General features: G+C 44.1%; 1 protein-coding gene across 3 annotated transcripts; it reads left to right on the top strand.

Annotated features, from left to right (window-relative positions):
* The first annotated feature begins 4 nt into the window (after positions 1-4).
* On the top strand, positions 5-27,541 carry LOC121576497 (kinesin-like protein KIF14). 3 transcript variants are annotated; one of them, XM_041889677.2, is made up of 29 exons: positions 5-50; positions 370-1,598; positions 1,801-2,055; positions 2,233-2,320; positions 2,478-2,576; positions 2,789-2,841; positions 2,930-2,960; positions 3,086-3,193; positions 3,487-3,603; positions 4,408-4,526; positions 6,555-6,727; positions 7,353-7,500; positions 7,621-7,684; positions 7,947-8,131; positions 8,308-8,410; positions 8,531-8,688; positions 8,855-9,002; positions 10,497-10,788; positions 11,757-11,850; positions 12,015-12,150; positions 13,215-13,321; positions 13,988-14,085; positions 14,241-14,471; positions 18,122-18,309; positions 21,640-21,792; positions 23,026-23,148; positions 23,394-23,468; positions 24,704-24,845; positions 26,441-27,541. In XM_041889677.2, exons 2-29 carry the CDS (start codon positions 502-504, stop codon positions 26,833-26,835), a joined length of 4,980 nt encoding a protein of 1,659 aa, XP_041745611.1. In that variant the 5' UTR covers positions 5-50; positions 370-501; the 3' UTR covers positions 26,836-27,541. The 3 variants fall into 3 exon arrangements, with proteins under 3 accessions (XP_041745611.1, XP_041745609.1, XP_041745610.1); XM_041889675.2 differs by having other exon boundaries at positions 13,982-14,085; XM_041889676.2 differs by having other exon boundaries at positions 33-1,598; positions 13,982-14,085.

Here is a 27,541-nt window from a genome sequence, read left to right as displayed (position 1 = left end):
GAGTTTGAAATCGACGCGGGGCGGAAGAGAAGTCAACCAAGACTGAAATGGTAAACAAACCCACAAAAAACTGAGTTGAATCTTTGCTGTTTTGAGGAGTAGGTAGCTGGCAAATATAATTAAATGTCCGAATTATATTAACTTTTAAGAAGTAAACTGATCCGATTATCATTATCAGCTTTGTAATGTGTTTTTTAGACAGCTAATTTAGCTAGCTAGCAGGTAGCCAACGTAGCTAAGTTAACGTCGCCAACGAACTAAACATCCAAGTGCATACATTGTTGAGTTGGTTAGCTAGCTACGGTTTCATTACATGTCCGAATTATTCAGTTCTAAATAAAGCTGACGTTAACTTTCAACTTTTTGCAGGGGAAGATGTGTAATTTAATAGACTTGCCTACGGATAACGTTGGAAACATTGGAAAAACAGCTTTTCTTTTGTAATTAACGAAGGATTTGTATTTATTTTCTAACGATATAATTTAAAAAAAAATCAGTACCATGTCTTTATACTCGATACCAAAGAAAAAGCACACAGCTTTTGATGACAATTTCTTGACACCAAGGGACCCTGACACGAAAGACCGAAAAGCGTCAAAGATAAGCGTTGAGGAAGTTGCGCGAGAAAATATGAAAGGTGACGATACGAGATCTTTGGATAAAACCAAGGAGCTAAACACGACCTATGTTATCTCTGGCCTGTCAAAAAGCAGAGGTCAGATGAATGGCACGCCCGCTCTGGGACGACTCGCCCTTCAGAGGAGGAAAACGGCTGCTAACGGCGACAAAACGATGAGTGAAAACACTATGGAAATCACTCCGAACAGCACACCTGTATCTGAGAAAACACTGACGTTGCAACGCCGAACCAGAACAGGTTCAATTGACAAAAGCGCAAGTAATGACATCAGCAAAGCAGAGGGATCGAGACAACGCTGGGTCAGCGGTACCGACTCTAATCAGTCTAAAGTTCTCTCTGAATCAAACCCCCGAACGTCAGGAAGTGCAGGTGTATTGCGGTCATTTAGTCTTAGGGACACCTCATCTAAAAGTAAATCAAGAGAAGCAGTTAACCTTTTAAACACCCCAGCTAAAGGAGTTGAAAGGTTTCCATCTAGATTTGTGCCAAAACAGCCAGCAACCCCGGGTAAAGTAGACGTGACAAAACCAGAGGACCAGACCAAAACTTTTTCAACACCCACGAGAAAGACTCCATTCGAGAAAATCAAGGCAAAGAAGGATGCCTTTGAGAGGTTGGCTGGGAAAAAGGTCCCAAAAGTGGTGGCTGTAAAAACGGCAAGCCTAGAGAGGCCAAAGACGCACGCACAGGTGACTGTGGAGGCTGCAAAGCCTGGTTCAACTCACCATTCTAACAAGTTTCCGCTCAGTAGTCAAGGAGCAAACGTGGCCTCGAAATTTTCGCCAGCGCAGGTGAGAAAGAACTCAATCCATGGCGATGTATGCGTGGCAAGGTCCTCTACCCCTGCACCAGCAACCGCTGTCAAGACCGAGCCTTTGGTCCGATCCAAACCGGATACCCTGAAGATGGAGAACAGTGCTGTGACAGTTGCGGTCCGAGTGAGGCCATTCAACACCAGGTAATGTATCTGTTTGATTTAATTGATTGTTCATTGAAATCGCATTCATCCAGCTCTAACTAAATGTCTATTGTTTGGGATAAATATTGCTCCCTCTTTTAACTGCAACGAGAGTCCACATCTCTGTACTAATTTGCTTCTTTATCTATTAGGCCTAACTAATCAGGGATGTCAAAAAAATGACACAATATTTGCCTTTCAGGGAGAAGACAGAGAAAGCATCGCAGGTGGTCTTCATGGATAACCAGGAGACTGTTGTACACCATCCAGACACCAAGCAGAGGCACTCCTTCACATATGACTTCTCCTTCTGCTCTGTTGATAAAAGCGACCCTGGCTTTGCCAGCCAGCAGACGGTGTATGAAAAACTGGCCAAGCCTCTTCTGGAGAGGGCCTTTGAGGGGTTCAACACCTGCCTGTTTGCTTACGGCCAAACTGGGTCGGGGAAGTCCTACACGTAAGTTATTTTTCTCACTCTCTCTTTTCTCTTCACTCTCTCTCTCTCTCTCTCTCTCTCACACACACACACTAGCTGATTTTGTGTTGTTCTCATGAGTCTCCTTTGTGAAGTTAGTAAGTAAACTGTTGCATCCAAATGTGTACAATTGGACTATGTTGTTCTATCCTTCTGCAGTATGATGGGTTTCGGGGAGGAGGCGGGGGTAACGCCAAGATTCTGCGAGGAGCTCTTTTCTCGGCTGTCTGCAGTTGAAAATCAGGAGGTGTTTATTTTTAATTCATACCAAGATGTACATATTGTTGATTCTGACCAGTTGTCATGTAAAGCATTACTTTTTTAGTTTATTTGCCATGTGTAATGAATGCATTCGAAATCTTACTCACTCAAAGGCTCACAACAATTTGGCTGTTGTTTAACAGGTCACATGTCATCTGGGGATGAGCTACTTCGAGGTGTACAACGAGAAAATCCATGACTTGCTCGTCGTCAGGGATGAACAAAACCACAAGAGGTTGCCTGTGAGTAGGACAAACTGCCTAAAGATACCCCGTAGGCAAGAGGTTGCCTGTGAGTAGGACAAACTGCCTAAAGATACCCCGTAGGAACAAAACCTATGACATTTTAATCAAATGGGTTTATGAATTAATGTGTTCTGTGCCGATTTTCAAAGCAATTTTTTACTTACATTCTACTAAATGATGTTAATAATGACAATGCTCTGTGTTTCTAGCTGAGAGTGAGGGAACATCCAGTCGACGGGCCTTACGTTGCTGAGCTTTCCACGTGAGCAAACCTTTCCATTAATATCTAGTCAGATGTAATGATGGATTGCTAGTCTTAAGGATTCACTCTGACTGTCTGTTTGCTTCAGGAACGTGGTGAGCTCCTATGAGGACATTCAGGTAAGGTGCTTTACAGACGTGCTTTCTGAACACTGATTTCTAGCTAACTCTTACCACTTTTGGACATTTAGTAAAGCGACGACGTCAGTATGTTGTGAATTCACACTCTTCCCCTCTGTTTCCAGGGTTGGCTGGAGCTTGGGAACAAGCAGCGAGCCACTGCAGCCACAGGCATGAACGACAAGAGCTCCCGATCCCATTCTGTCTTCACCCTGGTTATGACCCAGACCAAGGTCAACCTCCCTGCCCTCTGTGTGTGTGTCTTTATGTTAGCGTCTCTGTCCAGTGCATCTCTGCAATCTGCTTGACTTAAACCTATTTGGAGCATCTGGCATGGTTCTGTTTGCATGCATTTCATTTAAGTCTGCGCATTTCTTTTTCTGTTTGAGTACACACGCTTAATTTGTGTGTGTGTGTGTGTGACCGTGTGTCTCTCTCTCTCTGTGTCTTGTGTGTGTGTGTGTGTGTGTGTGTGTGACCGTGTGTCTCTCTCTCTGTGTGTGTGTGTGTGTGTGTGTGTGTGTAGACGGAGTTTGTTGAGGGGGAAGAACATCACCACAGGATCACCAGCAGGATCAACCTGGTGGACTTGGCCGGCAGCGAGCGTTGCTCCTCAACCCAGACCAGCGGAGACCGCCTCAGGGTAAGCACCTTGCTGTTTTAGTCATCCACATTTTCAATGTTTATAGACACTGTGGTCGTGTCCCAAATCTGTCTTGCCTACTACTTACTGAAACGGCGTACTATGTACTAATCATACTACATACCATTTAGAACAGACTGTATGCTGAAAGCAACCACTATCAACATACTAGGTTTACCCGTAATGAGAATGCGTCTTCCTATGCGGAATTGTTGTTTCCCGCCATTTGTTCCTCAATAGTGTGCAGCCAATTGTACTAGATGATGAAAATAAATAAAAGAATGTATGCACTCACTAACTGTAAGTCGCTCTGGATAAGAGTGTCTGCTAAATGACTAAAATGTAAATGAAAAGCCAAAATGAGTATGACATCCTGGCATTTTAACATACTACAAATGTCTAAATTTCACTTACTATAAAACACTCTTCGCATACCGACTCAGCCTACTATTTAAAACGCAAGTACAGGTATTCGGACAAGGCCACTGTCTGTGGACCTCAGAACAATCTCGTCTGATTAAAACTCCAAGTGCTAAATGCTATGGTTATTGCTGGTAGAGATGTGACCGAGTACACACCGTTGTCATCCACTTCCACATAATTCTTCACCTAACATTTGTATTTATCTCACTACGTTGACAGGTATTAACTTAGTCCCAGACAGCATGTATTTTTCAACTGCTGCACACCAAGTTCCCACTATTATATGTCCTACGTTCAGAACCATTCAAAATGGAGATACCCTGTTATCTCTATCAAATCCATGCAGCCTAACCGTATACTATTTCTCCGTCTGTATCCCAGGAGTGTGCCAGCATCAACAAGTCCCTGCTGAGCCTGGGGAAGGTGATTTCTGCCCTGTCAGAGCAGGCCCGGACTAGGAGGAAGGTCTTCACCCCCTACAGGGAGGCTGTGCTCACATGGTGAGTGAAAGATGCAGTTAAAAATGTGATTTCCCCCCCCCCCGTGTTTTTATGTATATACAGTACCAGTCAAACGTTTGGACACACCTACTCATTCAAGGGTTTTTCTGAATTTTTTTACTATTTTCTACATTGTGGAATAATAGTGAAGACATCAAAACTATGAAATAACACATATGGAATCATGTAGTAACCAAAAAAGTGTTAAACAAATCAAAATATATTTGAGATTCTTCAAATAGCCACCTTTTGCCTTGATGACAGCTTTGCACACTCTTGGCATTCTCTCAACCAGCTTAACCTGGAATGCTTTTCCAACAGTCTTGAAGGAGTTCCCACATATGCTGAGCACTTGTTGGCTGCTTTTCCTTCACTCTGCCGTCCGACTCATCCCAAACCATCTCAATTGGGTTGAGGTCGGGGAATTGTGGAGGCCAGGTCATCTGATGCAACACTACATCACACTCCTTCTTGGTAAAATAGCCCTTACACAGCCCGGAGGTGTGTTGGGTCATTGTCCTGTTGAAAAACAAATGATAGTCTCACTAAGCCCAAACCAGATGGGATGGCGTATCGCTGCAGAATGCTGTGGTAGCCATGCTGGTTAAGTGTGCCTTGAATTCTAAATAAATCACAGACAGTGTCACCAGCAAAACACCCCCACACCAGAACTATGTGAAGCACTTATTTGGGCTTCAATTTCTGAGGCTGGTAACTCTAATGAACTTATCCTCTGCAGCAGATGTAACTCTGGGTCTTCCTTTCATGTGGCGGTCCTCATGAGAGCCAGTTTCATCATAGTCCTTGATGGTTTTTGCGACTGCACTTGAAGAAACTTTCAAAGTTCTTGAAATTTTCCGTATTGACTGACCTTCATGTCTTAAAGTAATGATGGACTGTTGTTTCTCTTTTCTTATTTGAGCTGTTCTTGCCATAATATGGACTTGGTCTTTTACCAAATAGGGCTATCTTCTGTATACCACCCCTACCTTGTCACAACACAACTGATTGGCTCAAACGCATTAAGAAGGAAATAAATTCCATAAATTAACTTTTAAGAAGGCACATCTGTTAATTGAAATGCATTCCAGGTGACTACCTCATGAATCAGGTTGAGAGAATGCCAAGAGTGTGCAAAGCTGTCATCAAGGCAAAGGGTGGCTACTTTGAAGAATCTCAAATATAAAATATATTTTGATTTGTTTAACATTTTTTGGTTACTACATGATTCCATATGTGTTATTTCATAGTTTTGATGTCTTCACTATTATTCTACAATGTAAAAATAAAGAAAAACCCTGGAATGAGTAGGTCGGTCCAAACTTTTGACTGGTAGTGTATATATCTATCCACACAAAGCGTTCCAAGCCTCTCTGCCAATAATAGATAGTTTTCCGTTTTCCCACTCAGACAGTCCTAGCAAAATTCTTGCTTGAGAAATTGCTCTTTGCTAAGAAAGAAGCTATTTCTGTTTCTTTTTGACCATTTGAATTGAAAACAATCACAGTATGGTAGTTATTTTTTACCCAGAAATGGTTTGAACCTTTTTCTTTGTCTGTTGGAGTTCAGCCTTTATTTTGAAATGTTTAAGTTGAAAATTGTATGAACAGTTTATTTATTTTTCTCAGTCAATCCTATTTTGTGGCTTTTAGAAAAGGCTCACAGGGCTTGTTTTTCCACTGACCGCCGTCCCGCAGTGTTAGTTATGAAGATGAGATGTTAACGAAGCAGACAGACAATTGAAGTGTTGTAAGTTGAGTTAGCGTGTTCTACAGTATTGTATAGATGGGGGGGACTGGGAAAGGCACCGCCCCACATAATGTTTTTTTAGGAACAGTTTTTGTTAAACATCCTCTTTATATCGGATCGTCGTGCAACTTTCTCTATAAAGCTAGGTTTCAAATAACATTGCGAGAGACGTTTGTGAAGTAAGAGTTTTGCGAAGTAAGTCCTTTTGTCGAGAGCTTAGCGGGATACCTTTTTGTGTCTCCCCTTGTCCGAATACCATTTGTGTCGCCCCGTGTCCAGGCTGCTGAAGGAGAGCCTGGGCGGAAACTCCAAGACGGCCATGATCGCCACGCTGAGCCCGGCGGGCAGCAACGTGGAGGAGAGCCTGAGCACGCTGCGGTACGCCAAGCAGGCCCGCATGATCATCAATGTGGCCAAGGTCAACGAGGACACCAACGCCAGACTCATCAGAGGTCAGCCCAACCTCCCTCGCCCTCCATCAACCAATCTCTCTTTCTCCTTATCTTTTTCTCATCCATCCATCACCAGGTTCAATCAATTCAACCTCTAACCTTGCCTTCGGACCATATTTATGCACTGTCACATCACGCCAGGGTTTCTCAACTGTCATGAAGGTATTATTCAAAGGAGATTGCTACGCCATATTTCCTGGTTTTTGGCGCTAGGGGGAGCTCTTGCAAAGGCTTTATTTGACATGGGAAGGGGAAACAGTGCAGAGATTGAGACCATCTACCTTTTGTGGTTTAGCACCAAATTATGTGTATTAAACAGAGGAGGCTGGTGGGAGGCACTATAGGAGGACGGGCTCGTTGTAATTGCTGGAATGGAATAAATGGAACTATCAAACGCATCAAACATATGGAAACCATGTTTGACTCCGTTGCATTTATTTCAGTCATTACAATGAGCACGTCCTCCTATAGCTCCTCCCTCCAGCTTCCACTGGTATCAAAGGGTAGGTTGCTGTTTGACAGTCATACATGTGATGTAACAAAAGCTCATACAAAATGGCCCCTAACTTTTCTGTTTTAGCAGCAATTGAACAAACTGTCATTTGTGTGGGTGTTTTGTTACTAGAGCTGAAAGCTGAGGTAGAGAAGTTACGGGCGACCCAGACGAGCTCCCAGGGCATCAAGCCAGAGAAAATGCTCCTCTTCCAGCAGGAGATCGTGGCTCTGAAGAGCCAGCTAACGCAGCAGGAGAGACAGATGGCCGAGGCCCACAGGTGACCACCACAAAGCCTGCATCTTTGGCACTTGTCCCAGAGGAGGCTCTGTGAGCTATGTAGCAAACATGACAAACTGTTTTGGTTCAACTTGAATTTGATTCCTTTACCTCTTGTCAGAGCATGGAGAGAGAAGCTGGAGCAGGCGGAGAAACGCAAACACGAGGAAACCAAAGAATTACAGGTCAGCTTCTAACCTAACTAAAAATGATCTTTAGCTTCATAATCAGTGTTTCACTCTACTGTATCAACCCACCTTCCACATTCCTTTGGCAGATTTCAGAAAATCATTTCCCTTCCTATATTCATCTGTTTTTCAGAAAATCATTTCCCTTTCTATATTCATCTGCTTTTCAGAAAATCATTTCCCTTCCTATATTCATCTGCTTTTCAGAAAATCATTTCCCTTCCTATATTCATCTGCTTCCCCCTCTTCTCCCCATCAGAGAGCGGGCGTCACGTTTGCGGTGGACAACCGACTGCCCAATCTTGTGAACCTGAACGAGGACCCACAGCTGTCGGAGATGCTGTTATACATGATTAAGGAGGGACAGACCAAGGTCGGCCAGCACAAGTCGGAGTCCGCCCACGACATCCAGCTGTCTGGGGCCCTTATCGCCGACCGCCACTGGTAAGGAGGACTGACCCTCCGCCACTCTGGTTTTAGAGGCCAAGCACCATAGCCTCGTTTAGCCTTCTAATGAGTCCTGGCTATGTCCTGGCTTGTTTACGGGAAACACTCCTAATACCAGTGCTCTTTTGTCATTCTTGCATGTTTCAGTTTGTTATGAACATTTTCCTTTTCAGTGTCGTTTCCAATGTAAACGGTGAAGTCAGCGTCACCCCCATGGAAAACGCCAAGACCTTCGTCAACGGGAACCTGGTCTCTGACACCACAGTCCTGCATCATGTACGTATTGTGTGTACACATGGGATGAATAATACAAAAACACAATATTAGAAACCTGACTGTGAGCTCAATCATGAATCACTCATGTTTTGGGGGGGTCTTTCTCTTTGTGGTTTCCAGGGCGACAGGGTGATCCTGGGCGGAGACCACTACTTCCGCTTCAACCACCCGGCAGAGGTGCAGTCTGGGAAACGTGCGTCATGCTGGACGGGCGCGGGCGATGGCCAGAAGGACTTTGAGTTTGCAAAAAACGAGCTGCTATCCGCTCAAAGAGCACAGTGAGTTGATCACAAGATTCAGAAATGTGATGAACTCAGAGTCCGATTTGTATTCTGTGGAAAGATATGTGGATGCTCACATTTAATAATGTGTGATACTGAAAAAAACCGCCACTCATTCTGAAACTTGTTAATGCGACTAGACGTCCATTTTGTTTCTATCTAGACTGGAAGCGGAGATCGAGGAGGCCCGTCTGAAGGCCAAAGAGGAGATGATGCGGGGCATCCAGGTGGCCAAAGAGATGGCCCAGAAGGAGTTGTCGGACCAGAAAGCTCGTTATGAGAACAGGATCAAAGCCCTGGAGAGAGAACTGGCACGTCAACTACGGCTTTACTGACGTGAAGGAATAATGTGTGAACGAAAACACTGACAAATCTAGGCCGCTGACTCCATGTTCACACCAGACCTTGTTTACTGTACAATAGTGTCTTCACTGTCTGTAAAGGGAGTCATCTGGTGTTACGGTGTAATGTAAAGGTTACTGTATTGTATAATGACTAGCTAAATCAGTATCGTATCGCAAAAATATTAAAAGTATATCATATATGTCAGGGTTGTAGACTAATGTTTTCCGCTAACTTTTTTTCAGTTGATGGCACAAGCACGTGGTTTGGTTGCACCAATTTTTCGCTGCTGCTTGGAGAGAATGACCTGACCTGTGTTCCTTAATGTACCGGCATTCCATACACAACCAGGCTAATAATGACTGGCATGATTTGCCAGTGGCAAAACAGGCCAGTGCCAACTGAAAGCTATTGGCCCGAATAAAATGAACTGGCGGAAGATGTGCGCATCATTTAAATGTTATCTTTAGTTTGCGGGCTGAGCAAGTAGCCTATAATGAGCTACCCTCATACACAAATAATTACCCTTTAATGTTACAATGTCATATTTACATTTATTGTTTTGAGGGAAGAAAAAAAAAAAAACTTTGCGCAATCTGAAAAATAAAAGGGTGTTATTGTTAGCGATTTTGAATAGTCGGTCTACAGTTTACAGCCCTATAAAATCAGTTTTATATTTTGGTAAATTCGGTTTTCCCGGTTTAGTTTGTTTTAGGTTTCAACGTTTTCAAAGTAATTTTTTTCAGGATTTCACTCTCAAAATCTGACTTGTTCATGGAAAAACTACAAACATTAGAACATCCAAGTCCACAACAATGCTTAAACCACATCAGGAGGCCACTTTTGAATTCTGGGAAAATTCCCCACACATTTTGGGAGGGTGTAGTTATCCTTTAATTCAATTTAGCACAGCAAGATACCATTGTTTGGCTAGCAGTGTTTTTGTACTGTACAATGTAGACTCAGAGTGTAGACTAAATGTGATGGCAGAGTTTGCAAAACAAATGCCCTGCGATTTACACATGATATCATGATATCATTCTGCCAGGTAGGTTTACTTGGCAGTCAACATATAATAGGGACGTTTTAGGGGGAAAGCCTTAAATGTTCATTCAAACAGCAAATGATGACTGAATTGTGCAGTGCAAAGATTCAACCAAGACTTTGGACCAAACTTTGGAATACCCATTGTTGCATACCCATTGCTGTTTGAATAAATCATGATAATAAAAAAAAATGTGTGAACCAAAAACTAACGTGACCAACTAATAAAAAAATTGGTGTCACACTGCCAAGTCAAAGGGTCGCAAATGCGAGTGCTTTGGTCACAGTCTCAAACCCTGTATGTATTTGACCAAAGTCTGATAATGATGTGTAGCCTACTTGTCCTGCATACTCATTCGGTGTAATATTTTGGCGTGACGTCCACTACATTTGAGTTATTTCACTCTCCTTCCCCCCAGGAGGAGGAGAGCGAGAGGAAGCGGCGTCGGGACATGGACCAGCAGCAGGTAGCCTCCAAGATGGAGGAGCTGCAGTCGGCCAAGGTGGCGCTGCAGCAAGAGGTGGACACGCACAAGACACGCCTCCGCCTCCACATGGAGGCCCAGGCCACACGGCAGGCCATGGCCGACCACGGTGTCCGGCAGGCCAAGGTGGTGGAGGCCCTCGAGGCAGAGAAGAGGAAGATCGGCAAAGACCTCGAGGAGATGCAGAGGAAACTGGCACTGAAAGGAAGCCGGACTCCGAAAAACGGTAAACCATTTTTGGGGATTTTCATCTTCTGGGTCGTATTCACGAGAAAACGGTCAGAAATGAGGAGGGACTACCTGAACTTGTCCAATAAGAAACCCGTTTTTGTTGCAAAGTGTTTTCCGTTGCGACAGCGTGCACTAACGAATACGAATCAGGTGTGAAGTGTATGAATCAGAGATTAGATGTTATTACAATAATAGGAGAGGCTTAACTTATTGTGGTAGCTAACAAATCACATTTTATTCCTCACATGGTTCGTAAACAGCCGGTGTGGACTAGCAGTGAAATGCTTACTTACCTGGCCCTTTCCAGCGTGGTCTGCGGTTGTGAGGCCGGTTGGACGCACTGCCAAATTCTCTAAAACGACAGAGGCGGCTTATGGTAGAGAAATGAAAATTACATTCTCTGCCAACAGCTCTGGTGGACATTCCTGCAATCAGCATGACAATTGCACACTCCCTCAAAACTTGAGACATATGTGGCATTGTTATGTGTCAAAACTGCACATTTTAGTGGCCTTTTATTGTCCCCAGCACAAGGTGCACCTGTGTAATGATCATGCTGTTTAATCAGCTTCTTCATATGCCACACCTGTCAGGTGGATGGATTATCTTGGCAAAGGAGAAATGCTCACTAACAGGGGATGTAAACATATTTGTGCGCACAAATTGAGAGAAATAAGCTTTTTGTGCGCCTGGAAAATGTCTGATATTTTATTTCAGCTCATGAAACATGCGACCAACACTTTACATGTTGCGTTTATTATTTTGGTTCAGTAATAATAGATACACAATGAGTAACAATAACTTGGCTATGTACAGTGGGGAACCAGTACAGAGTCGGTGTGCTGGGGTACGAGGTCATTGAGGTAACATTGTGTTGTGATAAGATTAGTCTTTCCATTGCATCACAACATGGTTTTGGTGTTGTAGCTAGTTACAGTTCTGGTGACCTGTCTGTTTTCTCAGTCCCTCCTCAGTGGGATGCCATGAAGTTGTCTCTGATGATCGAGGAGGCCAACAAGATCAGTGGCAAACTCAAGAAGGACACCGTTTTCAGCAGGTATGTCTTCATCTTTACATCCCGTTGGATATGAAATACTTTCGTTTGGCCATATATTGAGATGGATCTACAGCAAGATCTAGGAGGAATTCTCACTCAATATCTCATCCCTTATCTTGGCTTACTTCCTCTTTATAGCTTAACCTGGTTCCCTCTGTTTTTAGACATGAGGGGTCTGAGAAGAAGGGCGGAGAGGGAGAGCTGCAGGTCCAGGTCCAAAACACCATACAAGGCATCTCCACCTTCTGGAGCCTGGAGAAGTTCCAGAGCAACCTGGCCACCATGAGGGAACTCGACCAGGTCAGTAACAACCTGGCCGCCATGAGGGAAGTCGACCAGGGCAGTAACAACCTGGCCGCCATGAGGGAAGTCGACCAGGTCAGTAACAACCTGGCCGCCATGAGGGAAGTCGACCAGGTCAGTAACAACCTGGCCCACCATGAGGGAAGTCGACCAGGGCAGTAACAACCTGGCCCACCATGAGGGAAGTCGACCAGGTCAGTAACAACCTGGCCCACCATGAGGGAAGTCGACCAGGTCAGTAACAACCTGGCCCACCATGAGGGAAGTCGACCAGGTCAGTAACAACCTGGCCCACCATGAGGGAAGTCGACCAGGTCAGTAACAACCTGGCCGCCATGAGGGAAGTCGACCAGGTCAGTAACAACCTGGCCCACCATGAGGGAAGTCGACCAGGTCAGTAACAACCTGGCCCACCATGAGGGAAGTCGACCAGGGCAGTAACAATCTGGCCGCCATGAGGGAAGTCGACCAGGGCAGTAACAATCTGGCCGCCATGAGGGAAGTCGACCAGGTCAGTAACAACCTGGCCGCCATGAGGGAAGTCGACCAGGTCAGTAACAACCTGGCCGCCATGAGGGAAGTCGACCAGGGCAGTAACAACCTGGCCCGCCATGAGGGAAGTCGACCAGGGCAGTAACGGTCGTTGTTCCATATCACTAATACATGTGTTGTCCATCTGACTTTAAAGAGCTGTGTTTGGTGTGTTTATTGAAATGTGAATGCCTGCTATCTCAATGATGTTGCTTAGTTACAGTAATCATGTTGTTTCATACACTTTACAGTAATCATGTGTTTAGGAAGACATTTGGACAGCTGGTTAATGTAGTTGGTAGTTAACATACCGCTATCAGATCGATTTAGACTGCGTTCTCCGACCCTGTCCATTTCACGTTGGCAGCAAGAAGAACAGTACGTCAGCCCTCTGTGGATTTTGCCGGTGCTCTCCTAATTTACAAAACGCTTGTTTATGCATAAAAGTGGGGCGTCGTCCGTTCCTGGCGTTTCTCATTAAAGCTGAATAAATGAGACTGGGGTTAATTTAATTTCTTCTCCTTCCCCAGGGGGACCGCAGCACCTCTAAAGATGACGACGTGTTTTACGACCCCAATGATGAGTGGGAACAAGATATATCCGCCTCCTCAACAGCCGCCTCCTTTTCACGCAGAAGGTCATTTCTCGTTTGTCTCCTAAATTCCCTACATAGTGCACTACTGTTGAGGGTGCTGTTTGGGGACACAGGCCTAGTCTCTCCTCTTTTCAGTGACTCTATCCTCCTTGATTGACCTCCAACCCCTGCACAAAAATTTGTCAGAAGTCAGAACAAAGTCGAATATGATGAATGTGGAAATGATTTTGAGCTCACTCGAGATCGAACATGGAAAATCATAATTAGTGTTAACATGTGGAATGCATTTCTTTGATAATTTTTTTAAGCACTAGTATTGATATTTCCACTGTTTTATTGACTACTTGGCACGCCCTGGAAGTTCAGTGTGTCATCTTTATTCACCTCAATGTGAAATAACCGCACAATCGATATTTCCCTCATTTCTTCCCCCACCTCCTCAGTTTAAAATGTCATGCGTCGGCCATGGTTATGGGCCTGGTGCTGACGGAGAGGAATCCAAATGAATCTCTCTCTGTCTCTCTGTCTCTCTCTGTCTCTGTGTGTGTGTGTGTCCCCTCTGCTCTGAAAAGATAGGACAGTTGAATGAAAGGTAGCTGATGCGTGGTGCCTGTCACACACAAATTTGTTGCTGATGACACAACAATGCTTTAGAACGTTGGGATCCATTCCAAGATGTGTTGTTTTGTTTGTTCCCTGTAGGAGCAGAAGCCTGTTGAAGAACAGCAGGATTTCAGGGCGTCTCTATGAAATCAGAGTGCACCCTATTCAGGGCCTTCATAACAGCAACTTCTCACAGTCCTCTGGTAAGTGTGTGTCTGAGTGAAGGACTTTTAGTCATTATTTTTTACCAGACTACCACATATAGGACGGTATACCGTTAGGTGTTAGAAATAGAGAGATGGAGATTCTGTTATATTTCACCTAACGATTTTGCCCAACTTGTCCGTCTTTGTTCCAGGTCTGATGGGTGTGGCCAAACCACCCTCTCTGCACCCCAGCTCGTCAGACTCTGCCCTGCCGGGGATCTGCAAAGATCTGATTGGTCAGACGGTGGGCCAGCTGCGCCAGTGTCATAGCCACGAGGAGAGCATGGCAGACAGGCTGACCTCTGACCTCTACTGTGTGTACATGGCCGTGACGACCATCTCCGACCTGTATAACGGCCTGGATGATGACAGTCAGGAGAACAGTAAGTCTGCATCTCAAAATGACCCTCTCGCGACTAGGGATGGGCGTTTGACGTTATTTCACGATTCAAATAATACCATTACATTTTTGTTTACGCTAGAGATCAGTTTTTTTTTTTTGCATGTGCTGCGTCTCAATCCACTGTATCTGCCAATGACGGCCTTCCGCATCTGCGGTGGCAGGTGGCGGAGCTACAGCTGTGTTTGTCAGACCGTGAGACATCCTGAAAATCAGTCTTCTCATTAAAACATCTGTAGGGTCCAAACGGTTTGCCTACAAACTAATATGACCCCTCTATGGAAAGGTGAGACTCTCATCAACACGTACATGTCGGTTGTTTTGCTCTAGGTACTAGTTTAAAAAGATGAAGTGAAGTGTATATACTGAGTGACATAGACTGACCAGGTGAATCCAGGTGAAAGCTATGATCCCTTATTGATGTCACTTGTTAAATCCACTTCAATCAGTGTAGATGAAGGGGAGGTGAGAGGTTAAAGAAGGAGACATGGATTGTGTATGTGTGCCATTCAGAGGGTGAATGGGCAAGACAAAAGATTTATGTGCCTTTGAATGGGGTATGGTAGTAGGTGCCAGGCGCGCTGGTTTGAGTCAAGAACTGCAATGCTGCTGGGTTTTTCACGCTCAACCGTTTTCTGTGTGTATCAAGAATGGTCCACCACCCAAAGGACATCCAGCCAACTTGACACAACTGTGGGAAGCATTGGTTTCAACATGGGCCAGCATCCCTTTGGAACACTTTCGACACCTTGTAGAGTCCATGCCCCGACGAATTGAGGCTGTTCTGAGGGCAAAAGGGGGTTGCAACTCAATATTAGGAAGGTGTTCTTAATGTTTTGTACGCTGTGTATATGGAGGTAGTTTAGTGCCAAAAAGAGGTTAAATCGTTTTTGTAAAAAATAATGTTTCCCATGTATAAATCTGTAATTTAATGCGTTCCTATAGGCTAATTGCAGAAAAAACAAATTCAATGTTTCATCAAATAATAATAACTAAAGGGGTCCTAAAATTCAAAATTAAATAGCTAAATGATCCTTGGTATGACCATCTTAAAACAATTCCATATGTTAGCTTAGTAGAAAACCATACCCCACCCCCTCCATCGCTGTACCCCGCTCATACAATAATCTGTAAGGTCCCTCAGTCGAGTAGTGAATTTAATGCACAGGTTCCACCAGGGTGGTTTTCCAATGCCTCAGAGGCACCGATTGGTAGATGGGTAAAAAAAAAAAAAAAGCAGACATTGAATATCCCTTTGAGCATGGTAAAGTTATTAATTACACTTTGGAGGATGTATCAATACACCCAGTCACTATAAAGAATACAGGCGTCCTTCCTAACTCAGTTGCCGGAGAGGAAGGAAACCGCTCCGGGATTTCACCATGAGGCCTATGGTGACTTTAAAATATTTACAGTTTAATGACTGTGATAGGGGAAAGCTGAGGATGGATCAACAACATTGTAGTTACTCCATAATACTAACCTAAATGACAGAGTGAAAAGAAGGAAGCCTGTACAGAATAAAAATATTCCAAAACATGCATCCTGTTTGCAACAAGGCACTAAAGTAATACTGCAAAAAATGTGGCAAAGATATTAATTTTATGCCCTGAATACAAAGCTGAATACTCTTCATATTTTCAAGCATGGTGGCCAGTATGAAAAAAGTATGAAAATGTATGCACTCACTAACTGTAAGTCGCTCTGGATAAGAGCGTCTGCTAAATGACTAAAATGTTAATGTAATGGTGGTGGCTGCATCACGTTATCGGTATGCTTGTCATCGATAAGGACTCTTCTTTAAATCTATGGCAAGACTTGAAAATGTCTGTCTAGCAATGATCAACAATCATCTTGACAGAGCTTGAAAAGTTTGTACAAAAAAGTTCTAGCAAATATTGTACAATCCAGGTGTGCAAAGCGCAAAGATTTACCCCAAAAATACTCACAGCTGTAATCGCTGCCAGATGTGATTCTAACATGTATTGACTCAGGTGGTTTATACTTATCTAATCAAGATATATTAGTTTTATTTTTCATTCATTTAAAAACATTAATAATATTTATTCCACTGACATTAGGATTTTTTTTTTATAAATTGGTGACAAAATGACCATTCAATCCATTTTATCCCACTTCGTAAACAACAATGTGTAAAAAGTCAAAAGGGTGGAATACTTTCTGAAGGCACTGCTGTACACCTACAGTATAGTGAAGTCTTTGTCCGTTCATGACTCTCCAGAAATAATAAGTCAGGCCTATATGTTGTCCTCCTGATACTTCAGACAATGAGCAACAATATGCTGTGGGTGTTTTCTTGAAGAATTCACATTCTTGAAACAATTCTACTGCGGACAATGTTTTCCATTACTACTACTATGTGAAGCCCTGTTGCAGTGTTGTACTTTTTATCAAGCTCTGTTAAGTTAGATGGGGAGTGGGGATGAACAGCAATCTTCAAGTCTTTCCACAGATTTTCAACGGGATTCATGTCTGGGCGTTGGCTTGGCCACTCAAACACTTTCAAATTCTTCTTCTGAAGCCATTCCAGCGTTGCTTTGGCTGTATGGTTGTGGTCATTGTCCTGTTGGAACATAAATCTTCGCCCCAGTCTAAGGTAGTTTGCACTGAAGCAAGTTCGTATCAAGGAATTGCCTGTATTTGGTTCCATTCATTGTTACCTCTATCCTTACCAGTCTCCCAGTCTCTGCTGCTGAAAAGCTTCCATGCTTCACGGTAGGGACGTTGTTAGACGGGTGACGAGCTCTGCCTGGTTTTCTCCAGACGTAGTGCTTTGCATTCAGGCCAAAGATTAAATGTTTTGTCTCATCAGACCACAGAATATTTTGCCTTTATGCTCCGAGTCTTTCACGTGCTGTCGTGCCTTTTTCTCAGGAGTGGCTTCTGTCTGGCCACTCTCCCATAAAGTCCAGATTGGTGAAGTGCTGTAGAGACTGTTGTCCTTCTGGCAGATTATCCCATCTCAGCCAAGGAACTATCAGAGTGGTCATTGGGTTCTTGGTCACCTCCCTGACCAAGGTCCTTGTTGCCCAGTTTGGTCGGACGGCCAGCTCTAGTCAGAGTCTGGGTAGTTCCATATTTTTCCATTTCCTAATTATGGAGACCACTGTGCTCTTGGAAACTTTCAACACTCTAGAAATTGTTTCTAGGAGATCTATGGCCAGTTCCTTGAACTTCCTGGTATAGTTTCTGCTCTGTCATGCACTGTCATCTGTGGGACCTTATATAAACAGGTGTGTTTCTTTCTAAATCATGTCCAAACAATTGAATTGGCCACAGGTGGACTCCAAGTTGTAGTGACATCTCAAGGATGATAAAAGGAAATTGGATGCACCTGAGCTCAATTTGGAGTGTCATAGCAAAGGTGTGTGTGTGAACTTATGTAAATTAGATATGTATGTATTTCATTCTCAAGTGTTCAAACGTTTCTAAAAACATGTTTTCACTTTGTCATGATGAGGTGTTGTGTGTAGATGGGTGAGAGGGGAAAAAACATCTATTTAATCAATTTTGAATACTTTCTGAAGGCACTGATTCTGCTTTTTCTTCCTGCCCAACATAACATCTTTGAAATACTAAATGTACGTTTTTAATTTATTCTGTCTGTTCCAGTGTTTGTGTTTGAGGCTAAGGCCCAGGGCCAGCTTGTGAAGGCCACGTCAGCCATCCAGAGAGCTGTGTTCATCACCATGCAGTGGGTGGCCAGGGTCAAGCCCAGAACCGGAACGTTCCACACTAATGCAGAGGAGCTCAAGACCCAAGTCAAGAGAATGGGTGGCTACTTTCAGCTTCTCATCCAGGTAAACATCCTTGTTACATTTTTGTAGTTTTTAAATGTATGTGTTTTGATTCTTTGTAAAGCTACTGACAATGTACTCTTGAAATAGAGACTGTGAAACTATCCTGGACAAATACAGTCGAATGAAAAAGTTTGGGCACCCCTGACAATTTCCATGATTTCCATTTATAAATAATTGGGTGTTTGGATCAGCAATTTCATTTTGATCTATCAAATAACTGATGGACACAGTAATATTTCAGTAGTGAAATTAGGTTTATTGGATTAACAAAAAATGTGCAATATGCATCAAAACGAAATTAGACAGGTGCATAAATTTGGGCACCCCAACAGAAAAATCATATCAATATTTAGTAGAGCCTCCTTTTGCTAGAATAACAGCCTCTAGACGTTTCCTATAGCCTCTAATGAGTGTCTGGATGAAGGTATTTTGGACCATTCCTCCTTACAAAACATCTCCACTTCAGTTAGGTTTGATGGTTGCCGAGCATGGACAGCCCGCTTCAAATCATCCCACAGATTCTCCAGAACATTGTACTTGTTCCTCTGCATAAATGCCCGGGTAGATTTTGAGCAGTGTTTTGGGTCGTTGTCTTGTTGAAATATCCAGCCCCGGCGTTACTTCAACTTTGTGACTGATTCTTCAACATTATTCCCAAGAATCTGCTGATATTGAGTGGAATCCATGCGACCCTGAACTTTAACAAGATTCCCAGTACCGGCACTGGCCACACAGCCCCACAGCATGATGGAACCCCCACCAAATTTTACTGTGGGTAGCAAGTGTTTTTCTTGGAACGCTGTGTTCTTTTGCCGCCATGCATAACGCCCCTTGTTATGACCAAATAACAAAATATTTGTTTCATCAGTCCACTGCACCTTATTCCAAAATGAAGCTGGCTTGTCCAAATGTGTGTTAGCATACCTCAAGCGACTCTGTTTGTGGCGTGTGTGCAGAAAAGGCTTCTTCCGCGTCACTCTCCCGTACAGCTTCTCCTTGTGCAAAGTGCGCTGAATTGTTGAACGATGCACAGTGACACAATCTGTGGCAAGATGATGTTGTAGGTCTTTTGGAGGTGGTCTGTGGGCTGTTTTTGACCGTTCTCACCATCCTTCGCCTTTTGCCTCTCCGATGTTTTACTTGGCCTGCCACTTTTGGCCTTAACACGAACTGTGCCTGTGGTCTTCCATTTCCTCACTATGTTCCTCACAGTGGACACTGACAGCTTACATCTCTGTGATAGCTTTGTGTAGCCTTCCCCTAAACCATAATGTTGAACAATCTTTGTTTTCAGGTCATTTGAGAGTTGTTTTGAGGCCCCCATGTTGCCACTCTTCAGAGGAGAGTCAAAGAGAACAACAACTTGCAATTGGCCACCTTAAATACATTTTCTCATGATTGGATGCATTTGTCTGAAGTTCAAGGCTTAATGAGCTCACCAAACCAATTGTGTGTTCCAATTAATCAGTGCTAAGTAGTTACAGGTATTCAAATCAACAGAATGACAAGGGTGCCCACATTTTTGCATAGCCTATTTTTCACATCTGATTTAATTTCATACAACTTAATATTGCTACACTAAAAATCTTTGTCTGGACAATACCCCAGTACTCGGCTTTTATTAGAAAATGAATGGCATGCCACTGTGACCATTTTCTGTGATGACAGAGTCAATTATTATGCAGCCTCAGAGGGGTGCCCAAACTTTTTCATACGACTGTAGCTATAGGTTGGATAAAGTTTATATTGAATAACGATAGACAAAGGACTGTCACCCATCGGAGCCTTTAAACTGTTCAATACAGTAGCAGCTGGATGTGGATGTGTAACATACAGATGGAGCTATGCACCAACAACATTCATACGCACCTACACTACCGCTCAAAAGTTTTGGGTCACTTAGAAATGTCCTTGTTTTCGATAGAAAAATATTTTTTTTGTCCATTAAAATAACATCAAATTGATCAGAAATACAGTGTAGACATTGTTAATGTTGTAAATGGCTACTGTAGCTGGAAACGGCTGATAAAAAAAAAAAAAAATGGAATATCTACATAGGTGTACAGAGGCCCATTATCAGCAACCATCAGTCCTGTGTTCCAATGGCACGTTGTGTTTGCTAATCCAAGTTGATCATTTTAAAAGGCTAATTGATCATTAGAAAACCCTTTTGCAATTATGTTAGCACAGCTGAAAACTGTTGTGCTGATTAAAGAAGCAATAAAACTGGCCTTCTTGAGACTAGTTGAGTATCTGAAGCATCAGCAGTTGTGGGTTCGATTACAGGCTCAAAATGGCCAGAAACAAAGAACTGTCTTCTGAAACTCGTCAGTCTATTCTTGTTCTGAGAAATGAAGGCTATTCCATGCGAGAAATTGCCAAGAAACTGAAGATCTCGTACAACGCTGTGTACTACTCCCTTCACAGAACAGCGCAGACTGGCTCTAACCAGAATAGAAAGAGGAGTGGGAGGCCCCAGTGCACAACTGAGCAAGAGGACAAATACATTAGTGTCTAGTTAGAGAAACAGACGCCTCACAGGTCCTCAACTGGCAGCTTCATTAAATAGTACCCGCAAAACACCAGTCTCAACGTCAACAGTGAAGGGCGGCAGGTAGCTTAGTCATTAAGAGCGTTGTGCCAGTAACCGAAAGGTCGCTGGTTCTAATCCCCGAGCTGACTAGGTGAAAAACCTGTCGATGTGCCCTTGAGCAAGGCACTTAACCCTAATTGCTCTGGATAAGAGCGTCTGCTAAATGACTAAAATGTAAATGTAAAATGTGAAGAGGCGACTCCGGGATGTACAGTACAACATATGCATTGTTGACTGGTTTAGTGCAAATAATTTCATGGTGAATTACAGTAAAGAAAATCTAGAAAGAGCTCGGTTTTTGTCCCAGTTAAACTGAAAAGACTCAAAGGCAGTACAAGGAAAATCCTTTCCAGTTGAGTCAGTTTGACACCTTTACAACATTCACCTTACTGGCACTTCAAAATTCACATCCGTGATTGACAGGTTTTAGCTTTGAGCTGTTTGACTGCTCGTATGGAAATCTACAAGCGTAGGGGAATTCTCAACCTTGAGTCTGAAGTCAAATATATATATTCCTATCCAGTACCAGCACTAAACAGATTTTTTTTTTAACCTTCACCCCTCCTTTCACTCTACCATATTTAAGTCATAAAAAAAAAAAAAATTCACGTTTATTTATGTATTCATTCAATTATACTATGGCTTCACATTCACAAATACTCAGAATACATTCAAATAAAAAGACGGTTTAATTCATTAACCAATTATTGAATGTCCATTTCCCGTGTGGTCCCTAGGGCTGTGACTCTGAGATCTCGTCCATGGTGACCGAGGCCCACAGGAAGAGTAGTCAGTGTCTGGACACGGCCCTGCAGGTCATCAGCCACCTGGCCGCGCTGACAGGCACCCAGCTACACGTGACAGAGCTGTGCGCCGAGGCCACGGGCAAGGTAACACGTCGATACCACACCGGTCTCTCACTTACACTCACGCTCACTCTCTCCCGCGTTCACTCTCTCATTCTCTCTCGCGCTCTCTCGCTCACTCACCCACCGTATGCTGCCTTTCATAATGATTGAAATTGGGGGGGGATAGTGGGCGTGAAGGCTGTGCTGTTTTGGTGGGAATAGCAGGAAATAACGAAGCAATGAAATTCTGTATAACACTCACCGGCCAGATTATTAGGTACACCACCTCGTTCACCAAAATGGATCGCTCCTACAGACAGTGAGTCACGTGGCTTGCTATATAAAGCAGCCATCGAGGCATTCAGCTACTGTTTCGGTTGAACGTTAGAATGGGCAAAACGAGTGACCTAAGCGACTTTGAGCGCGGTGTGATCGCTGTTGCGCCAGATCCAGTATCTCAGAAACGGCCGGCCTCCTGGGCTTTTCATGACAGTGTCTAGGGTGAATGGTGCGACAACCAAAAAACATCCAGTCAGCGGCAGTCCTGTGGGTGAAAACAGCTCGTTGATGAGAGGTCGAGCTAACAGGCGGGCCACAAACAGAGAAATAACGGAGCAGTACAACAATGGTGTGCAGAACGGCACCTCGGAAAACAGAACTCGTCGATCCTTGTCATGGATGGGCTATTGCAGCAGACAACCACACCGGGTTCCATTCCTGTCAGCTAAAACAAGAAGAAGCGTCTCCAGTGGGCACGTGATGAACAACACTGGACAATTGAGGAGTGGAAAAACGCCTGGAACATGACAGCGAGTTCAGTTTACTTGAGTGGCCTGTGCAGTCCCCAGACCTCAACCCAATAGAGCATTTTAAGGATGAGATGGAACGGGCTGTTCACAGCATGAATGTACCACCGTCCAATCTGCAGCAACCTGCCTGATGCCATCATGGACATATATCCCTGTGGAACGTTTCCGACACCTTGCAGAATGCCCTGAATAACTAGTCGGGTGTACCTAATAAACTGTCCGGTGAGCGTATGTAGTTCTATATCGCTGCCTGGGTGCTCTACCACGTTGGTTTGTGGAGGGTCAAGAAAGCGGTCTCCCAAAGGTCGTGGTTTCACGCTGATACCACCCTCAAAATTGCTCGTAGAGGCTAGAACGGGCCAGAAAAGCTTTCAAGAGACAGAGGCCTACTGACTCTATGAACACTATAGGCCTAGTCGGTTGTTCAAGGTCCTTTTGTTAAAGGTTGTTGTCTCTCTCTCCCCAGCGGTCTGTGGTCCTGTCTCTGTTGGAGGGGACCTGTAAAGGGGTCCACTCTCTCCTGGAAGAGGGCCTGACTATCTCCAAAGAGATGCTGAGAGATGCTCAGCTGTCCTACCCCAGGACTCTGGTACCTAGCCACCATTTAGTGTTCTCTGTATGACTTATCTATAGGAGTTGTGTTGATCTACTTTGAGAGGGATCATTTGAGATTTTGTCATCAATGAAATGTATTGTAAAAAATAATAATTTTAAAGCCATGAATGGCAAGAATGACTTGCATAGGAGATAATATTGTAATGATATATTCCGGATTGTTTCTTCAGAATGCCTCTGTTTTGTATCTATGTTCTATGTATCTTGTGTTTGTGGCAGGTTTTGCAGAGCCTCAAGTCGAAGATGCTAGACCTGTCCTGCGCTCTCCAGAGCTACATCCACTGCCAAATGACGGTGAGCACTGAGCAACCGTCACAAACCCAACCAGCCTGTCAGTCCTCCTTGACACGTGGTTAAACGCTTCAGATTAATAGCCCCTCCCACAGCCAGCCCAATCCTATCGGCAGCCTTATCGCTGCAGCCTAGGCCAATCGTTGGGCCAATCGTTCAGGTAATGGATGTGTTGAATGAAGTGCCATCCAGTCACCTTTTAATGCGCTTGTTTGCCGTTATCTGCTGCGCACAAACCATCGCCTTTGTTGCCGTTGATCATCGGCTGCGCTAGATGGAGTCCTTCCCACCCCGCCCCCATTGTTGTCAAACAAAAGGGGTGGGACGGACAAAACCAGACAGATGTTGAATCTCCGTGGGCCTCTTCCAGAGATGGGTAGAGCCATGGTTTAGTTCGTTTGTTTTCATGACCGTGAAACACGTGTTGAAATTGTCACGTTTTGTGTTCTTTGCACCATTTCAGTGAGACTATATTTGATTGGAATCAAATGTTTCTGCACCACTGTAGTGTATAGAGGAAGGGCTTTAACAGGTTTGTCCGAGGAAATGGGTTAAATCATTATCGTCTTTCCAGTGTTTTCCATATTGAATGTATTATAGTACAAGTTTTTTTTGGATCGAAAATAGTCTTAGGAGCACGGTCGGCCCCGTTGGTGCGGCTATTTAAAAAATTAACAAAATCAGAGGCCCCCATCTTCAAAGTGTAGATCTTTTTTTTTTCATTTTGAAGCCAATTTCCTGCAATTCTACAAATTACTCCATGGAGCTGATAGAAAATGTTGCATTTTTAAACCTAGTTTTCTCCAGTTCTATGCATTTTGCCATGGCTAATGCTGTTATTTTGCTCAAACATAATAAACATGAATACTGCTAAATTCATTGTTTTGGGAATTTTCCATTTAAATTCTCCTTGACTGTCTGGCTTTTATTTTGGTGATTTGTTAGTTCTCCCAAAAAATTCTACATACATGCATATATCTAGTTTTAGTCATTTAAGTTTACACTGAAAGCGTTTTTCCATCCTGATGTTTGACTTGGGCAGCCCGACCAATGACAGAAAAAGCCTGTTTTTTGTGCATTTGTATGTTGGCTTGATAAAATGAATTTTGTCCTAAATGGACAATAAAGTAATCCCCTTGGAAAGGCACCATATTCCAATGACATCAACTGTAACGTGTGTGTGTGTGTGTGTGTGTGTGTGTGTGTGTGTGTGTGTGTGTGTGTGTGTGTGTGTGTAGGAGAAGGATGAAGGCTTGGAGAGGAGCGGTGAGGACCCTGATCTGTCACAGCTGCACAGAGTGACGAACACTGCGGCCAAACTGTTCCAGCTCAACCAGGCCCTCAGGCAGCTCCACTCTGCTCTCTCTCTGGCTTTCCCAGGTACTCACACAGTCTGGCCATCAGGCAGCTCCACTCTGCTCTCTCTCTGGCTTTCCCAGGTACTCACACAGTCTGGCCCCTTAGGCAGCTCCACTCTGCTCTCTCCCTGGGTTTCCCAGGTACTCACACAGTCTGGCCCTCAGGCAGCTCCACTCTGCTCTCTCTCTGGCTTTCCCAGGTACTCACACAGTCTGGCCCTCAGGCAGCTCCACTCTGCTCTCTCTCTGGCTTTCCCAGGTACTCACACAGTCTGGCCCTCAGGCAGCTCCACTCTGCTCTCTCTCTGGCTTTCCCAGGTACTCACACAGTCTGGCCCTCAGGCAGCTTCACTCTGCTCTCTCTCTGGCTTTCCCAGGTACTCACACAGTCTGGCCCTCAGGCAGCTCCACTCTGCTCTCTCTCTCTGGTTCTGATCGGAGTATGTGAGCCGAGTTGAACGGTCGGAAAAATCTCGCTCCAGTCCTTTCCAAACCGCTCCTCGCTCAAAGAAAAAACTGCCGCTCCAAATTCGCTCCATTCATTAAAATCACAATTTAACCAACACCCATCTATTTTTGTGACTACCTGGACCTACCATTTGGTTATGAAGTGTTGAAACCAAACCATATGATTTTAATTTAAAGTATTTTAATAAACAACATTAAAAGGTGACTGTAAGAAGCGCTCATCATTTCAAATAGGCTACATGTGGTATTAAACAGAATATAAACACTCTTAATAGGTCAGGAGCCAGACAGGGAGCCTAATGAATGAATTAGGCTATATTATAAGCATATTATTTCAAGGCTTTAGCCTACAAAGTAATACATTGTGAAGCATTAGCGAGTGCGACACGCTAGTCTGGCAGGGACATAAAGGGCTCAGCAGTTAAACTGTTTTTATTAAACCATTTATAGTCTATAAATTGGGCATATGAAAATGAAACTTAAAAATCACTTATGCGCTGTGCTTTTGAATTCCATTTTTAGAAATGCGAGTTTGGCCAGTCTGTGGCTTCAGGCTCATGCGATGGTGCCTGGAGATCAGGCCAGCAGCGGAGAATATCCTCCCCACACTTGCAGAGCCACTGGGGATTCTAAACACCCTTCGGGCCACTCTTTCCAGGCTGGGCAGGGATGCGGAGTTGTATTTAGATTTTTCTATAGCTAAAGTAAGGGGCTATAGCAGCACACACGAAATTTGGAGCGGGGCGAGCCTTTGGGAAACACTTCAGTCAAATACTCTGGTTCTGATCCAGTCAGGCCATCAGGCAGCTCCGCTCTGCTCTCTCCCTCCGAGGTACTCACACAGTCTGACCGAGGAGAAGAAAGGCCACAGTTTCCTCCAGTATTACTCCCAAAACATAAAGGCCATTGTCTAAGATGGAACTGACCTCTAAATGCTTTCTTTTCCTTATTCCGTTGTGACTTCTACCTATGTGCTGGATAGGTTTGAGCAGTATAGTGGAATTGTATGCAGTTCTTTTATCAACCAGTAATCATCAAGAGAAGGAGACAGGAGGATGAAGGTTATGTGGTCTATGACATTAAATGACCAGTAAGTTGGATGCGTGTGTGTGTGTGTATGTATGTAATATATACATTTCCTGTGCCCAGGTAAAAGCAGTGACTCCAGCCTCAGTGCCTGCCGAGAAGCTGTCTTCTCCTCGTCCGAGACCATCGACGGGGTCATCAACAGCCTCCCCAGGGGCGTCACGCGGTCGGCTACCACAAACCTCAGCCTCCATCTGCCCTGCCTGCAGACCGTCGTGGCGGCCCGGGATGAGCTCCACTCTGCCCTGCAGTCCCTGCGTAACGCCTTCAACCCCCAGGGCCATGAGGACGACAAGAGAGGGTCTTCTGGATCAGAGAAGAGCTTAGTGGAAAGGGGTCTGACGAAGGAGTGGCCCCTGGTGGCTTCTGCCATGGAAAGGAACAGAGGAGCCCCTAAGATTGTTTATTCTCTGTCTTCAGGGGTGTCTTCGTCTAATGGTGACGTGTGTTGGGTTTGATGGGCATTGCGTTTGATGCACAGGCGCGATGAGCTGATCTGGGTCGTGTTCAGTAGGCTTGAAACTGCAGAATTACTGGGAAATGGGGAGGTAGTGTGATCTGAACTTGTCCAATAAGGAACACTTGTTTTTGGTTTCAAAACATTTTGCTAAGGTATGCCCTAATGAACATGACCCAGATGATCAATGTAAAAAAAGATACTGGTTCAATGCCATTGATAGAAAGAACCGACAGTGAGAATGTTTATGTCAAAGGTCCATCCAATTGCACTAAAACCTGAGGTTTGCTTTATTTTGGCCAGTAGAGATTTCATTAGATTTGAAAGTACTTGGTATTTGGTAGCTGAATTGTACAGCAGTGGATTTGTTTGCTATTTGGGTTAGATCTTCTCATTCTTGGTTCCTTTTATGTGGAACGTCTGTTTTTCATATTGTTGCATTAATACATATGTAGGTGAAGGCACAACAGCTTAATGTAGCTCACTCAAAGCTGTTAGAGGTCACATGTACATCACAAGCTATACATCCGAGGTTTCATCAGTGCATCAATTATATTCACTCAACCTTTTGGCTTCTCATTCATGACACTTTTTATTCTCTCTTGGTAAAGATTTTAATTTTGATACCTCACAATTGTGGTCCTCTGTAGCTCAATTGGTAGAGCACGGCGCTTGTAACGCCAGGGTAGTGGGTTCGATCCCCGGGA

The sequence above is a fragment of the Coregonus clupeaformis genome, chromosome 11 (genome assembly GCF_020615455.1).
Source record: "Coregonus clupeaformis isolate EN_2021a chromosome 11, ASM2061545v1, whole genome shotgun sequence".
Taxonomy (NCBI): domain Eukaryota; kingdom Metazoa; phylum Chordata; class Actinopteri; order Salmoniformes; family Salmonidae; genus Coregonus; species Coregonus clupeaformis.
Note: the sequence above shows the minus strand (reverse complement) of the source record. Positions and strands in the feature narration are given on the sequence as shown.

Coding starts and splice junctions, on each gene's coding strand:
- LOC121576497 (XM_041889675.2), top strand. CDS start 502: ATGTCTTTATACTCGATACCAAAGAAAAAGCACACAGCTTTTGATGAC. Junction 6,728..7,352: donor CAACGCCAGACTCATCAGAG/GTCAGCCCAACC, acceptor TTTTGTTACTAG/AGCTGAAAGCTGAGGTAGAG. Junction 24,846..26,440: donor TCTCTCTCTGGCTTTCCCAG/GTACTCACACAG, acceptor TCCTGTGCCCAG/GTAAAAGCAGTGACTCCAGC.